The 15,441-nt window shown below is 43.2% G+C and overlaps 2 protein-coding genes across 3 annotated transcripts in view; both read right to left on the bottom strand.

Annotated features, from left to right (window-relative positions):
* The window catches only part of uba1 (ubiquitin-like modifier activating enzyme 1), a 32,917-nt gene extending 28,099 nt beyond the window's left edge, over positions 1–4,818 (bottom strand). For both annotated transcript variants that reach the window (XM_080764669.1, XM_080764667.1), the window contains exon 1: positions 4,500–4,818. The gene's annotated coding sequence lies outside the window, so the exon portion shown is untranslated. The remainder of the gene's footprint in view (positions 1–4,499) is intronic.
* A 5,448-nt stretch (positions 4,819–10,266) lies between these two features.
* Positions 10,267–15,441, bottom strand: part of camkvl (CaM kinase-like vesicle-associated, like) — a 77,198-nt gene continuing 72,023 nt past the window's right edge. Inside the window, exons 10-12 of the mRNA XM_080762741.1 lie at positions 15,286–15,364; positions 14,973–15,060; positions 10,267–12,423 (exon numbers count right to left, since the gene is read on the bottom strand). Coding sequence (XP_080618867.1) covers positions 10,876–12,423; positions 14,973–15,060; positions 15,286–15,364 — 1,715 coding nt within the window. The 3' untranslated portion in view covers positions 10,267–10,875. The remainder of the gene's footprint in view (positions 12,424–14,972; positions 15,061–15,285; positions 15,365–15,441) is intronic.

Raw genomic sequence — 15,441 nt, forward strand, 5'->3', positions numbered from 1 at the left:
AGACGGGAACAAAACCAAAATGGCAGATAGGGCTGAAGGGGCGGAGAGGAGAGTGTGACGCAGGGGCTGGGGAAGAAGGCTTGGTTGGCTGGCTGGCTGCACGCCGCCCGGTGCTACCCACCACACTACATAAAGCCGGGGATTAGACAGTGACGTGACCACTCACAACTGCGGAAGTGCTTTAGAATAGTCAGTGTTTCTCAAACGTTTTCATGTCAAGGACCCCCAAATTACAATATATAAATATGTTTGTGCCGCAGGCTATCATACAAGATGTTTAAAATGTTTATAAAACCAAGATGAAGAAAAAAGATACACCAATAAAATTACACAGCGACACAGTCCTGCCCCCGATGAGGGCCCAGGAAATAAATCCCTGTTCATTTTCATTATAGACTTTTCAAAAAGTATTTATTTAAAGACATTTACGCCACGGACAAAGCCAACTCTTGTTGTGACACATCATGACAATAAACAATGTTTTGGGCAGATCAAATAAATCGGTAAGAAGAAAAAAAGGCAAGGTACAACACCTTTTGTTTTGTTTCTCTTCTTACCAATGATTTGTTCGGCCCAAAACATTGTGTTTATCATCATGTTTTGTCACAACAAGAGTTGGCTTTGTCCGCGGCATAAACTTCTTTAAATAAATATTTTTTTGAAATGTCTATGGGGAAAATGACTGCGACGCTAGTCTTTGTATAGCTTCAAGATTGGGTTAAAATTAGAGGCGTTCATCGCCAGGTACCTGGCGATGCGATTACACATCGTTTCCGAGGGTCACGATGCGATTAATCCCGATTAATCCCGATTAATTGGGCTACGTTACGATTCGATTAATCCCGATTGATCCCGATTAATCACTCACTGTTAATCACTCAGTCACTGTGTGACTAATAAACAAAGTGCTTTCTAATGATTATGAATATATATATTCTTTCACAGTGCACGTTTTTAACTCAAATCTTTGCTTCTGGGGGGGTCCATAGAAGAAAATATTTTCAGATGGGTGTCTGTGGCCAAATACAGAACAGTAATAAGCAGTTTTCTTTAAAAAAAAAAAGAATGAGTTTGTACAAGCATACAATAAATATATATTAATAATGACATAAGATGTCATGTCATAGAAATACATGGGCAGGATTTCGGTTGAGGTCAGCAGCACTCTGTCAAATTGCCTTTATTCTTTGTTAGGACAAAAAAGGTGCTTTTCTTTGTTTCCTTATTCAGGGATTTCATTTTCAGTTACTGAAGTGTCATTAAGGAAGCTTTGGGGTAGTTATTGAGACTATTATGTTGCACCTTTCTGTTTGTTTGCACACATTAAGGAGCATTTGGTTTAAAGTATTTTACAAGTGTATGGCAACATTTTGGATTCTATGATGTTGAGGGGACACGGGAACTCGATACAACTCACAACGTGTACAAGACCATATTGCCCACTGACATCCAGAGATGCAGTCAAGACAACCATCCCGATCCCGAACACACGGACAGCTGCCCATGCACTCAGAAAAGGCGACTAGAATTACGAAGTCCATCGGCACTTTTATTGCAAAGGATTTACGTTCACATTCGGTCGTGGGGAGCGACGGATTCCGGGCCATGTTAGCACTTTGGAGCCACACTACATCGTCCCATCTCGGCCACATTTCACAGGCGGTCGATGGTGTGAGTTTTATCGAGTTCTCGTGTCCCCTCAACCTCATACAATCCAAAATGTTCCCTTTCTGTCATCTTTTTTCTCTTCCCCTCCGCGTTGGTAACTCGTTCTGTTTTGGTTGTTGAAAGCTAAAGCGTGTGCGAGCGCTGTGTGCGTCACTCTAAACGGTCCGGTACGACGACGCAGCGCAGTCGCAGATTAGTTCCGCCCTTTTGCTCCGGTAAAAAAAATACATTAAATAATCGATGTTTGACATTTGTGCATCGATGAATTATCGCCCATGATGGCATCGCGATTAATTGACTAATCGATTTTTTTCCCCACCACTAGTTAAAATTAGCTGATGCTGAATTAACTGAAATAAATGTTTGCCAGGGTCAGGGACCCCTGGGAACAGCCTCGAGGAGGACGCCTCTGTTTTTGCTGTAACAGCAAAACTTCATTATTGTCATGTTGATATTAAGTGCATGTAATTTTGTCACCAAGCAAGCCATAAGTGTGGTAGGGCTCATGTGTAGTGCAAATGTTCTAAATGTAATAATTGACTTGTATATAAAATATAATCACACCCATGTGAAGTGAGGGGCACTCTTATCATTGTATATCATCGTGACGTAAAATAGACACGATGTCCATTTGCTACACTATGACATAACATTCTCCATTCATTGTCAATGGGAATTTAATGTTTGTGTAGGACAAAGTTTATGCACACACTAAAGCTAGATATAGGAGGGGCTAGCTCCCCTCAAAAATCACACCTGTGTGAAGTGAGGGGCACTCTTATCATATGTCATCATAAATCATCTCATTCTGGCCAATCACAATTTGAAACCTCACTTTTGTCTTCAATGTTTGTGTTTACACAAAACCTAGGAGGCTAGTGCCCCTCAAGAATTAATGCAAGCCTTGTAAAATGCAAGTGTAAAATGAGTGACATAAACCAGGAATATACAAGAGCACGTATGCCATATATTAGGATATTCAATTCCAGATATCTAGTCTCAAATCACATTCACAATATTATTTTTGTAATATATTTTCCCCCATATAGTCATAAAATCATGACATGCACTTTCATCATGACCAGGATGAAAGTACAGGCTTCCCACACTTCCAATAGTGTGTGACGTCACTAATCTAGCCTTGGCGTCTTTTTTTTAGGCTAGGGTGCTGCTAATGTACATGATCCCGCCTTGTCAGATGTGCCTGGCTGCCAGGTCGTTCCATCCTGTACAATGAGCCGTAGTAAGTCCAACAATGAACGAGAATTAGAAAGCGTAAATACTCGAACATAATTATTATTGCTAGTAAGTGGAATAACACGAGGGGAACATTATTTTTGCTATGGTTGAGAAACAACATTCTGTGTTCTAATAATGCAAAAAGCAATCAAAGAATATGAATTGAAGCGCAGAAGCGGTAATTGCAGCATCCTTCTTCAAAATGAACAGATCAGTTTAGTCGTGGTACAACACCAACCGAGTGCAGCACAGGTCCCAGTCTCCAGAAATGTACAACGATGAAGCAAATTGCTGAAACAATCCGTGTTTTTCCTCGATAGATTATTAATATTCCTATACGGACGTCACACCGATTATAATGTATAAATCAATGAATGAAACAGGGTGATGATGCACGGTGCAGTGGGTGCACACATTAGGTCAAGCACAAACACACACTGGTCTGGTGGCAGGTTAGTGAGGTTACGCAAGCAGCCTATGGCTGCAGATGGATAGCCGGCAAGGCTATGTTGGACTGAGCCACCACACAGACTAGTAGACAGTTACGTTGGGGTTAGGTTCAGGGGGTGAGTGGCATTCCTCGCTCCCATGGCCTGCACAGAGGACTGGAGGAGTGATGGGGGAGGGGGGTGTCTGACATGACAAAGCCAGGCCGAAGAAAAGTGGGCCGCCGCTTATTCTCGGGTGCACATGTAGGAGCCATGCATGGGGAACCCCGAATCCATCCAGCTTATTCAATGAAAAAGCATCAGAGCATGCAATTCCCACCATACTAGATAGATAAGACACCGGTCACGTTACGTTAGGCTGGTTGGCGACTTGCATCAAGTAGGAAATGAACCTTATATGGTCAGCTAATGCTACTGTATATTGCCGAAAATAGTCAAGTGGGTTCCATATTTTGCCCACTGCCACAGTGCCACTGTAGTGCGCCCTACAATGCCCATGTGTCTGTGGAATGCTGCTGGTTGTTGGGGATAAAGCTACAGCAACGTTAGCTTAACCTGACTACCAGTGGCCAAAGAAGCAATGTTAGCTAGTTGGTTAAACGCCGTCTCTAATCTATTGTGCCCATCATCACATAACCAAATGTGACCGTTATTAAGTGACAGCGGCTCACTGGCTAACGATAGAAACTAGACAGAAGGGAGGTGGTGGTGGGGGCAGCACTGCTTGCTAACGTTAGCAGAGGAGAAAAGAACAGAGCCAGGATATTTGGGAGTCTATAATAAACGACTGCGTAGTGAGTGTGCGTAGCGGCTAGCTTGCAAAGCTATCCAACCTAACGACTTTTTCTCCCCCCACACTGGCGCTAGTCTGTTAGCCAACAAAGCTAACGGTAGCCTAACTAGCTGTAGTGTAGCTAAAAAAAATGCTGCCTTCGTTTTATATACTTCGTTCGTTGCACGAAACCTGTCCCCCGAGAAAACGAAGAGGCATACCGGTATATGTTTTTCTAACCAAACAAAAGTGCGCATCGGTTGAGAAATGTGTCGTGTCGCCAAAGCGACTGTTAAAAAGTATAAATTCCACTAACGAGTGTAAAACCCAGACAGTTAACGGTAAGCTAACTCAAAGTGTGCATAACTTACCACATCCGATATTACTCGGCCTGATCTGTAGTACCAAAAAAAGAAAAGAAAGGGGGGAAAACCCAAACAAAAATGCACCTTGTTGCCTAAAGAACAAGAAACCTGACAAAGTAAAAACTTGACAACTCGACACGTGAAAGTTGACGGCGAACTTGATAAGTCGGTGTGTCAAGGAGAGAGGAGGGTGGCGGGATGTGATCTGCTGGTGGTGGTGTGTGTTCTGGTCTGCTCCCGGGGTTTGACTTTCTTCTTTTCCGCGAAGAGCTGGACGGTTGCCTGGCCGGCTGTTTCCAGCAGCGCGTCTCTCCTCAGCACGCTCACTAATTCTGTTCAAAGCAAAGCAGCAACATGTGCACGGTGCGGGCGCGACCACCGTGCGCCCTCAACCGAGGGGTGGGCTATTACAACCTAAAAATACGTTTTACACTCTCGGAAGGAATATTAGATTGTTGCGCTGAATGTGGACGACAATGTAGACGGACACTTAGTGATGAGTTATTGTAGTTTATAACTACGTGATTCAAGCGATATTTTATGTCCAAAAAGCTGAAATATTTGTGCCACCCCTATGTAATAATAGACTAGCCCTGGGTCGCGCAGGGCCACATGGGACATGTAGGCATAACGGAATCTTGGAAGTGTATAGTAAGTAGTGGATAATATAACACAGCCAATAGACAGGGCAAAAGCTAGAACAACCTGATTACCGGGTGTGCCAAACTTTTCTCAGTTGTTCCTAATATGATTTTTGACGTAGAATCTAATTCTGCTTGGGACATGTTTGTATCGCGCATAGTTAATGAGATAATTTGCATATTTCAATAAATGAGCAGAAATAAGAAGTAGAGGTCAGACAACTTTGTGTTTTGGTGGTTATCTGCTATGTAAATGAATATTTTATCTCATTTAGGTGTAAGGATGTTTACAATGTAACCATTGGGTATGTTTATAGTGTTTAATTAGCATAAAGTATGCATATATAATGACTCAACGCAAATACATGGTCATATTTCTTTGTAGCCTATTGATGTTCCAAGTAATTGTTTTTACAAATATTATTAATACTTTAAATGTGATCATTGCAGAGGCAGTATACAATAACCAGTAATTTGCCAATTTGAAAATATTTTTGGAAACCAATGGTCACTACCAAGCTTATCTCAATTTTATCAAGGTACTTTCCTCTGTAGAATCAGTTTATGCAGGACATTTTTATATTTTGAGATACATTACTAATGTAATTCTACATAAATGTATGAATAATTTGGCAGCTGGTAGACAATAACATAGTTATGTCTTGTAACGCAAAACTATTCACATTTGATCAAATATATCTGTAGGCTATAAATGTTTGCTAGTCAACAGGCATTTTTTAAGTGTAATGTGGTCACACAGGCTCCCTGGAGAACCACTGGTTTAAACGACATTACACAATGCAAGATTTCAGGCACTCACTGGAATTATTGAGATGTAGCCTCTCTCCAATGGAACTTGACTCTATTCAAACCCAGAATTTGAGAGATACTGATCTGATGTCCAGCAACAGTGGTACAGAATCCAACTGGCTAAATCATATTAGGAACAACTGAGAAAAGTTTGGCACACCCGGTAATCAGGTTGTTATAGCTTTTACGCTGTCTACAAAGACAGGTGGGCAACTCAGTGTGTTAATTATAAAACAAATGTTTTAAAATTAAGTAAAGTATACATGACTAGGTCCGGGTGACCTGGTCAGAACAGCTTATTTAATATTATCCAATATGTCTATAATTGCTAAATTTGCTACAAAACCTGTATACTGGTATTTCCGGTAGCCTGGTATTTTGGGGCATAAACAAGAAGTTGAAGGGAAATTAATTCTGATCATGATGTACCATGCATGTTCACATCATGTATGTATACGTTACATCAGGGATACTCAAATAGATTTACCTGTGGGCCACATTACAAAAATGGCAAGGGGCCAGGGGCCAGTAGATAAAATTACGACATTAATGATACTTGATAACTTCTCTCTTTCAATTGCTTTATTTTCGCAAAATGTATCAAAGTACAATGTGCATGCACACAATATGTAAATAAATAAATGTGTTACATTTTCTTGCATAAACACAAAGAGCTGTTTCCATAACTGCAAAATTATTGCACATAACATGAGTAGCTGTTATAATAACATAATAACATAACATGAGTAGCTCTTTGCCTGCCTGCCTGCCTGCCTGCCTGTCTGTCTGTCTGTCTGTCTGTCCATGAGTAGTTATTTGTCTGTCTGTCAATGAGTAGCTGTCTTACTGTCTATGAGTAGCTGTCTGCCTGCCTGTCTATGAGTAGCTGTCTGTCTGCCTGCCTGCCTGTCCAATTGTCCATGAGTATAGCTGTCTGTCTGCCTGTCTGTCTGCCTGCCTGCCTAATTGTCCATGAGTAGCTGTCTGTCTGCCTGTCTATGAGTAGCTGTCTGCCTGCCTGCCTAATTGTCCATGAGTAGCTGTCTGTCTGCCTGTCTATGAGTAGCTGTCTGCCTTCCTGCCTGTCCAATTGTCCATGAGTATAGCTGTCTGTCTGTCTGTCTATGAGTAGCTGTCTGCCTGCCTGCCCAATTGTCTATGAGTAGCTGTCTGTCTGTCTATGAGTATAGCTGTCTGCCTTCCTGCCTGTCCAATTGTCCATGAGTAGCTGTCTGTCTGTCTATGAGTAGCTGTCTGCCTTCCTGCCTGTCCAATTGTCCATGAGTAGCTGTCTGCCTGCCTGTCCAATTCTCCATGAGTAGCTGTCTGTCTGCCTGTCTATGAGTAGCTGTCTGACTGCCTGCCTGTCCAATTCTCCATGAGTAGCTGTCTGTCTGTCTGCCTGTCTATGAGTAGCTGTCTGCCTGCCTGCCAGCCAGCAAGTTGGTTAACAGAAAATAAATTGTTATGGCTGAGTAAAATAAAATAACACAATTTGCCTGAAAATAGATTACCCAGCTATGACCTTTTTTCATGAAAAAAAATTAGTAGTGATATGGCTGACTGAGTAAAATAAAACAATCTACCTGAAAATAGATAGCTATAAGTGAAGAGCAATTTCCGCAATTACAATTTCCGCAATTTCCTCAATTTCCATTTCCGCAATTTCCGCAATTTCCATTTCCACCATTTCCGCAATTTCCGCAATTACCATTTCCGCAATTTCCACAATTTCCATTTCCGCAATTTCCATTTCCACCATTTCCGCAATTTCCATTTCCAACTATTAATGGCAGCTGGGTTTCATCATTCAAATAAAATAGAATTCTGTCTGTTTAGCTATAAAATTATGTCAGGGAATAGGGATACACAGTATATGTCTTTCATTTGCATTGCATCTCCCCCCCCCCCCAAGCTTTTATTTTCGTTCGAGTAATAGTACAACTCTAATAGTATTACTTATAATAATGTAATTAAAGATAACTTCATTCAGATTTATTTATTTTTATTTCATTTACCAGATTTTTTTTTCTTCTTTTTTTTAGATTTTCATTGGTGGGCCAGTCATAATGGTCCCGCGGGCCGGATGTGGCCCGCGGGCCTGAGGTTGAGTATCACTGCGTTACATGTTTTAACATTTTGGACAAAATAGACAATTTTTCGAGGTGCCCAGATGCTCATGTACACAGATGTATCCTAGTACCATATCCGTAGATACATATCAAGCTTCTTGTACTGCCACAATGGTCCGAGTACTTGCATTTGAGATGGATTGGAGCATTGGACGTCCGTTTGAATTATATAGCATAATAACCACACACACTCACACAGCTTCAAAACCTTTTCTTTTATTGAAAGAGTTGCAGAAGACAGACCACTAACACAGGTACATAAGATTAACAGAGGACAATTTTACATAGATCCAAAGCAGAAAGGAATTCAAAGACAATACTCTATTTGTTTTATTTTTTTAAAACACTTGTAGGAGGAAAATATGCAAATACCGCAGACAGTACAGCCCAGTTAAGGATACCAATTAAATGAATTAAACAAATAAATAAATACATGAATAAAAACATAATGGGTAGATTTTTTATGGTAGGTAGGAATAGGATGAGTAAATGTATATATATTTATTTTAAATAGATGCTGCAGCAGTGGAGCTTCTCACAAGACTTTAGTGGCAATGCAGTACTTTAAATACTGTACAATAAATGTTAAATATACTGTACACTAAAAGGGATGGTACTGCAGGACCTTCTCTTAATCCACCCAGACTCATTAATGTCTGTACAATAGACATAATTACACAGTGCCACAAAGGTTTGAGTAGCTACATTAAAATAAATAACAAAAAACAAAACAATGGATGATGTAGGATGTGCTGCTGCTTTGAGATATGTAAAGGGTTGTGGGTAAATGTATTAACCCATTAAGACCAGCTGAGGCTTATTCTTCAAATGCCCTCTACTTTTATCATTTTTATCCCACGATTTTGTAACCCCTTTTTTCACCCGGTGCCAATTGCCTAAACTGTAATCCTGGGCGGTACTCTCCCTCTGCCACCCGGGGGAGAGAGCCCCAAACTGTGCTTCCTTCAATGCATGAGGAGTGAGCAAGTGCCAAGGATCCCCAAATTCATATATGTATATACTTGTCCGTGGACGCCCCCACCCCATCTGCAAATGTTTTGTGCCAGGCTCCCCCAGAAGTGAAGATTTGTGTTCAAAACAAATACAAAATTGTGGTAAACCACAGAGGTTGTGGGTTCGAATGCATCCGGCTTTGTCGAGGGTCTACACTCTACAGTCTACACGGACACAACTGGCCTGTGAAGTCGGGCGGGGAGGGTGATATATTGGTCATTGCACATACGGGATGTCAAACTCAAATACACAGTGGGCCAAAATAAAGAAATTGGTACAAGTCAAGGGCCGGACTGTGTTTCAACATGCGGGCACCGCGGTCATGAGGACGTCCCAGACAAACTGACCAAGCACTGCTTTCGTAGTAAAATGAGAACGTAAATCAAATCAGTTGCATTCATTTCTTATCATAGTCTTCTTCAGTAATATTCTTTCATTACAGCCACACTGTCTCCATACAGAAGAGACACAGAGGTTTGCCCTCTGCCTACCACCTGACTTGAAAACCCCCGTCTTCAGAGTCCACCTTTCATTTAGCCATTTTTTGGGAGAGAGGTAGCTGAAAGTTGACCACAAGCGATATACTTTCACTGCTGATCAATAGTGAAGAGTAGACGCATGCTTGCGCTTGCGGGCCCTCGATATGTGCCAATGCACTCGCAGTGCATTGTGGGACTTGTAGTATTATAGTGGTCTGTACAATATGCCAGAGGGCCAGTTCTAATAATAATTAAATAGCATTCCGCGGGCCAAAGATAATTCATTCACAGGCCTGATTTGGCCCCCGGGCCTTGAGTTTGACATATGGGCGCCACCCGTCAGCAGGGAGTGTTGGGCGGGATGAGAAGAATGAAGGCTCTACATCCTCCCGGTGGGGAATCCTCACTGGCAGGTGAGTCAGTAGGATACACAGAAATGTGGGTGGGGACGAATCAATTGACGATAACGACTACATTAACGACTACATTAGGGAGAAAATTATTCAACATATATTTTCAAAAATGTAAAAAAAAAATAGCAGATGTACAAGCCCCGCAGCACGGCACAAAGTGACGCGATGCAGGCTTGTAGATCTGCCATTGTTGAATAGCCAAGGAAAAAAATCTAAAATGACACCGGTTTTTAATGGGTTAAAGGAGGCTAAAGAACGAGGAATAATAATGTTCATTTGTATGTATTTACAGCCCGTATATCGGCGGTAATGATAATCTGCAGTTATGTGCTGTATAAAATAATATATGCAAGTTAACTCCTCATAATGCTGTGTGGAATTTAACGTTTACAAAAGCATGCTCAGTGCTTCGACTCCCGCAGGTGCAGGTCATGTGATATTAATCTCAGGGTTCACGGATGTCCAGTCAAGCCATGCAGATTAAAAACACTGCACCACTGAGACTTAATGCTTGCGACACAGTAGACCGGGTCCCGCCACCCTCCAGTCAAGAGACTATTGGAATGTACTGTATGCATGACAGACTATAAACGTCAGGCTCAACATGAACACAAACAAAACCAAAACGACAGCATTGCTTGCTTCCCTTTTTGTTGTTTATGTCAAACACGGCAGCGAGTGACATAATGAGACTTTTCCTGGCGAGGCAGTGTCCTTACCAAGTATCACATGATGGGTGATTTAAATACTTAGTTTCGCGCAGCTGCCGTGCGTTGGAAATAGCAGACCTACAATTTCACAACTATCTAGTTGTGAGCTTGTAGATCTGCCATTTACGATGCGCGACACACGGCACACAACCAAGCATAACTTGAATGGGATGTTGAAGATGTTCACATGTCTCTGCCCATCCCAGTTCTGGGAGATTGGCTAGAAGGAGCAGTCCCGCTCTGTCCCTCCCTGTCCCCCTCCTCGTGACCCAAGGACTGTGTGGGTGGGGAGGGTGGGGGGTAGGATGGAGGAGGAATGGTGAGGTGAGGGAGAGAAGGCAGCGGGGGTCTGGGAGAAGTAGGCAGAGGTGGTGGTGGAGTGGAGGACAGAACGCCGGTGGTAGGGGGATGGTGGTGTGAAGAGCGTGTGCGGGAGGTGGCGGGCGAGGCGTGCGCGCTCAACACACGCTGCGTCTCGACGGGACAGTCGCTGATCTGCTCCAGCAGCGAGGGCATGTCTCCCTCGATCTTCTCCAGCACAGCGGCCATTTGCTTCTCGATCTGCTCGATCACGCTGTCCATTTGCCAGTCGCTCGTGGTGCCGCCGCCCCCCAGCCCTCCCACTCCCATGCCGTGGTCAAACCCGGTCCCGTACATGCCCATCCCTCCTCCACTCGCGTACAGAGAGCTGTATGGAGTTCCGTACCCGGCCGCCAGCCCCAGCCCTACGGCGCCGACATCTGGGTTGTACGGGGGAGCATTTCGGCCCAAGCTAGCGGAGCCGCCTATTGTGTAACATAGCGGTCCTGTTGGGACACCTCCTCCCCTGGCTGTATTGAACTCTGCACTATACCTGTCTGTCCCCCTGGCATCCCTATTCCTTCCGACAACGGGGCTAGCATCACTCTTCAGCACCACCTCGAGTCCTGCATCCGTTCCGACAGCAGCATCCACTCCTTCTGATGCCACGGACACTCCAACAGGCCTCTCCGCCACTGCTTCTGGAAGCTGGGTTTGGCACCAGCTTCCTTCTCCCTCATCCTTCTCCTTTCCCTGGGTGGCCGGCCTCTTCTCAGACGGAGGCACAGTAGCGGCAGCATTTGCCGTGAGGGCTGTGGGTACTGAGCCAGGGAGGGTTGCACCCATCTTGCGTCTGCTACTGGTGTCAGGGGTGGTGCCTGTGTGTTTATTTTCAACATTAGGACCTAAGGAGGGTTCTGGTACACTGGAAGGATCAGGAATCACTAGTGGAGTTTGTGTGGATTCTGGTGCAGATGTACTTTGACCCAAATTGGCAGCCATTCTTCTGGTTCCATCAACAGTAGCTGTCTTTGCCCCATACATATCAGGCTCCACTTCTGCAGGCCGTGGAGCTACATTCACTTGGCTAGGCTGAGATGGAGGCTCCTTAATATCTGTGGGTGAAAGCCCTACCGACAGACAGTACATCTGTTGCTTTCTTACATCCTCATCTCTTTTGATCACATCTCCCATATCACGCTCCTCCTGCCGATCTACATCTGCCGGTGTATTTTCTACAGTAACCTCTAAAGGCACGTCGCTCATCGTCCCCTCTCCTTCACTGTCTCGCTGACGTCCCTGAGTCTCACCACTTGTACCGTGAGCCTCATCCACTCCTCCTACGTCTCGCCTCTGTGCCTCCGCTGAACCTTCAGCAAAGGCCTCTGGGTTCCGCAGGCGTTGCATGAAGGTGGTGACACGGATTGCTTTCTGAAGAAGAGACAGACAGACAGACAGACATAGGAGGGTAAAGAAAGTGTACAGTAAACGCCAACAATTTGGATATTAGTTGTTTATGACCAAGCGTCATTTATAAGCTCTAGAAGTCAAGCAAATTACTAAGATCCCCTTCAAGGCACCATGATTAGGCATCATCATATTAAGCACTGATCATGTGACTCTAGTGAAGTGAACACTATGGAAAGACAAGTGCTTACTATGCACTTCCAGGAGCCTATGGCAAGATATGTACTGGTTTCAAACAACCCGTTTGAACCCATTCTTCCCACAGTTACCCCTCTGTAGTTTGTCGATGGGTCGAAATATAGATGAACAGATAGATTCAAATCAGAGGGATGTTCCATCATGTTCAGATTTATCCGACTCCTCGCAATCTACAAACGCTTGAGGTGCAAGGAAGAGAGTGACCTCGGAAATTGTTTCTTAGTTTCACTGATTCTCTGGAAGTGGAAAGCCATTTGGACACAGATATATATCACACTGTTAACAGTATTTCTTAACTGGGTAGCTTCTGCATGGCTTCAAGTACGACTAGAATGTGACACTGAGACACAGTATGGTGCGGTGAGCCGGGAATCACTTTCAGAGGAATGACAAGAGGGCTGAATAGTCCCATCACTGCATGTCAATAGTCCACAAGTGGCTTTCCTTCTGTCCTTTCCCTTTTATATATGCTTCTCCTTAACCACACCAATCTTCATATAAACAAGACCAATTGTTTATTTTTCCTGTTTTGCAGTCAACCGCTCAGTTTAAAAGATTAGTGCAGATAAGGGAGAGGAAAGGAGCAGAGGGCCCACTTTGAACATCTGAGTCGTATCCAGTGAAGAAAAAGTGGGGCAGAGCGGATGGAACTCTTCTGGGACAGGCTGAGCGACAGTGGGCAGGACCAGAGCTTGTTGTGGGTAGCAGCCTCAACAATCTGACATGATCGACACATCTCTCTCTATGGCAGAATATCTTTTTAGGTTTGGTTGATTAGTTCAGTGCTTTTCAAAGTCGGAACCTTGTAGGGGTACGTTCCAGGTGGTCCCCTCAGAATTTTTTTAAACTCAGTCTTTAAAACCACTTTAAACACTTTTTATATACATCATTTTTCTTTTTTTAAATAGCCAATCAACACGCTGACAACATGTCACAATGCAACATGTTGTGAGCTTGTAGCTATTTTTCTCTTTTTCTTTTGCGATACCTAACCGCTCCAATGAACAGCTATGTGTATCCCTATGTATACATAGTATGTCTCCATTTATGTCTGTTTGAGTACTTTTTTTGTATAAAAAAGATGTGAATATTCTTTAAACATTTTAACGACACAAATCTTGGTATGGTAAAATACAAACGCATATACATACGGTCTTAATTTGCGGGTCCTTGTATGAGAAGCACTGGATTAGTGAATTAGGATTGATTAGTGCACTGTTGATTGGCACCAAGTAGAGTTTATAATAAGTAAACAAAACACTTAATGCTAGAGAGGCCAATCAGCCATGATGATAAAGATGTTTCTGTACGGTGTCATGCCAGACAGACCGTGAGTCTGCACCCCAAAACTCCGACCACGCCCACTCTCTCTCACAGTGGAGCTACGATACCTTCAACTCCTGGCAACCAACATGGAGGGAGAGAGAAAGAGGGTTAATAATAAGAGATGTTATTCACGTTGTCACATCAGAACTATCAGCGTGACCTGCCTCACTCTCAGTCATCACCCTCACCCTCCTCCTCCTCGTGATCAACATCAGCCCATTAAAGCCAGGGAAGTATCCGTGTCATTTTAGATTTGAGCTGTATAGCACGTTCTTTCAGTAAACTCTTAGGGTGTAGAACAGATATAGAAGGTCACAGTGCCATCTGCTATTTTTGTGAGTGAGCAAGTGTTTTTTAACATACATCTTCTCTTTTGGGGAGTCTCTGGCTCAAAACATTTTGAGATGTGATACGCACGCAGCCAAATACATGTAATTGTGGGGATCCTTAATTGGCACGAAAAATCACTGATTTAGAAGACATTTGTATGGAATCGGACTCCGGTCTTAATGGGTTGAGGTCATTCACCACTGATAGCACTAGAGGATACAGATCATGATCATTTGGACTATATTTAGCATAATTGCTTTCTATTCCTGCACACAGAGTAAACTCCTCAGTGATAAATTAACGTAACCATTTGTAACGTGAGTGTACAAATGTCAGTGGTGGAAAAAATACTCAATTTTTTTTACTTAAGGAAGTATCAATATTGCAATATAGAAATACTCTGTTACAACTACAAGTAAAAGTCCGGAATTCAAAATGTACTTAAAGTGCTTAAAGTACTCATTATGCAGAATGTCCCATTACACACGTTTTCAAATGTATACAAATCATTTGATCACAGATGCAACGCATTGTGAGCTTGTCCATCGGCTATTTTCAAATGGCCGAAATGTCAAATGTCAAATTGTATTGTCTGTAGTCATGTGGTCATGGTCATAAACCATTGGCATTAGAGGAGCAGATAATGATAGAGGTCTCACCCGCCACTTGGCCTTGGCAAAGTTCTTCTCAAACTGGGCACACACGCCATCCTTCAGGTTTTTCTCTGATGCCCCATTACCTGAAATCCTTACACACACACACACACACACACACACACACACACACACACACACACACACACACACACACACACACACACACACACACACACACACACACACACACACACAGCAAAAATACACAAGTGATCTAGTGTCCTGAAAATATGCATGTGAAAGCGTGTGTGTGTATGAGTGTGTGTGTGTGTGTGTGTGTGTGTGTGTGTGCGCGTGCGCATGCGTGCGTGCTTACCATTCATGCCACAGTGCATCTTGCGCTGTGATTCGCAGCATCTGATCCACTTCCATCAGTCGACACACAAGCTCCTTGGCTGAAAGGGCAGCAAAGAACAAACAACTGCATTCACATAACTTGAACTGATTTGTATTTATTTTATTTTTAAGATCT

This window comes from Protomyctophum bolini (assembly GCF_963924005.1).
Source record: "Protomyctophum bolini genome assembly, chromosome: 5".
In the NCBI taxonomy this organism is placed as follows: domain Eukaryota; kingdom Metazoa; phylum Chordata; class Actinopteri; order Myctophiformes; family Myctophidae; genus Protomyctophum; species Protomyctophum bolini.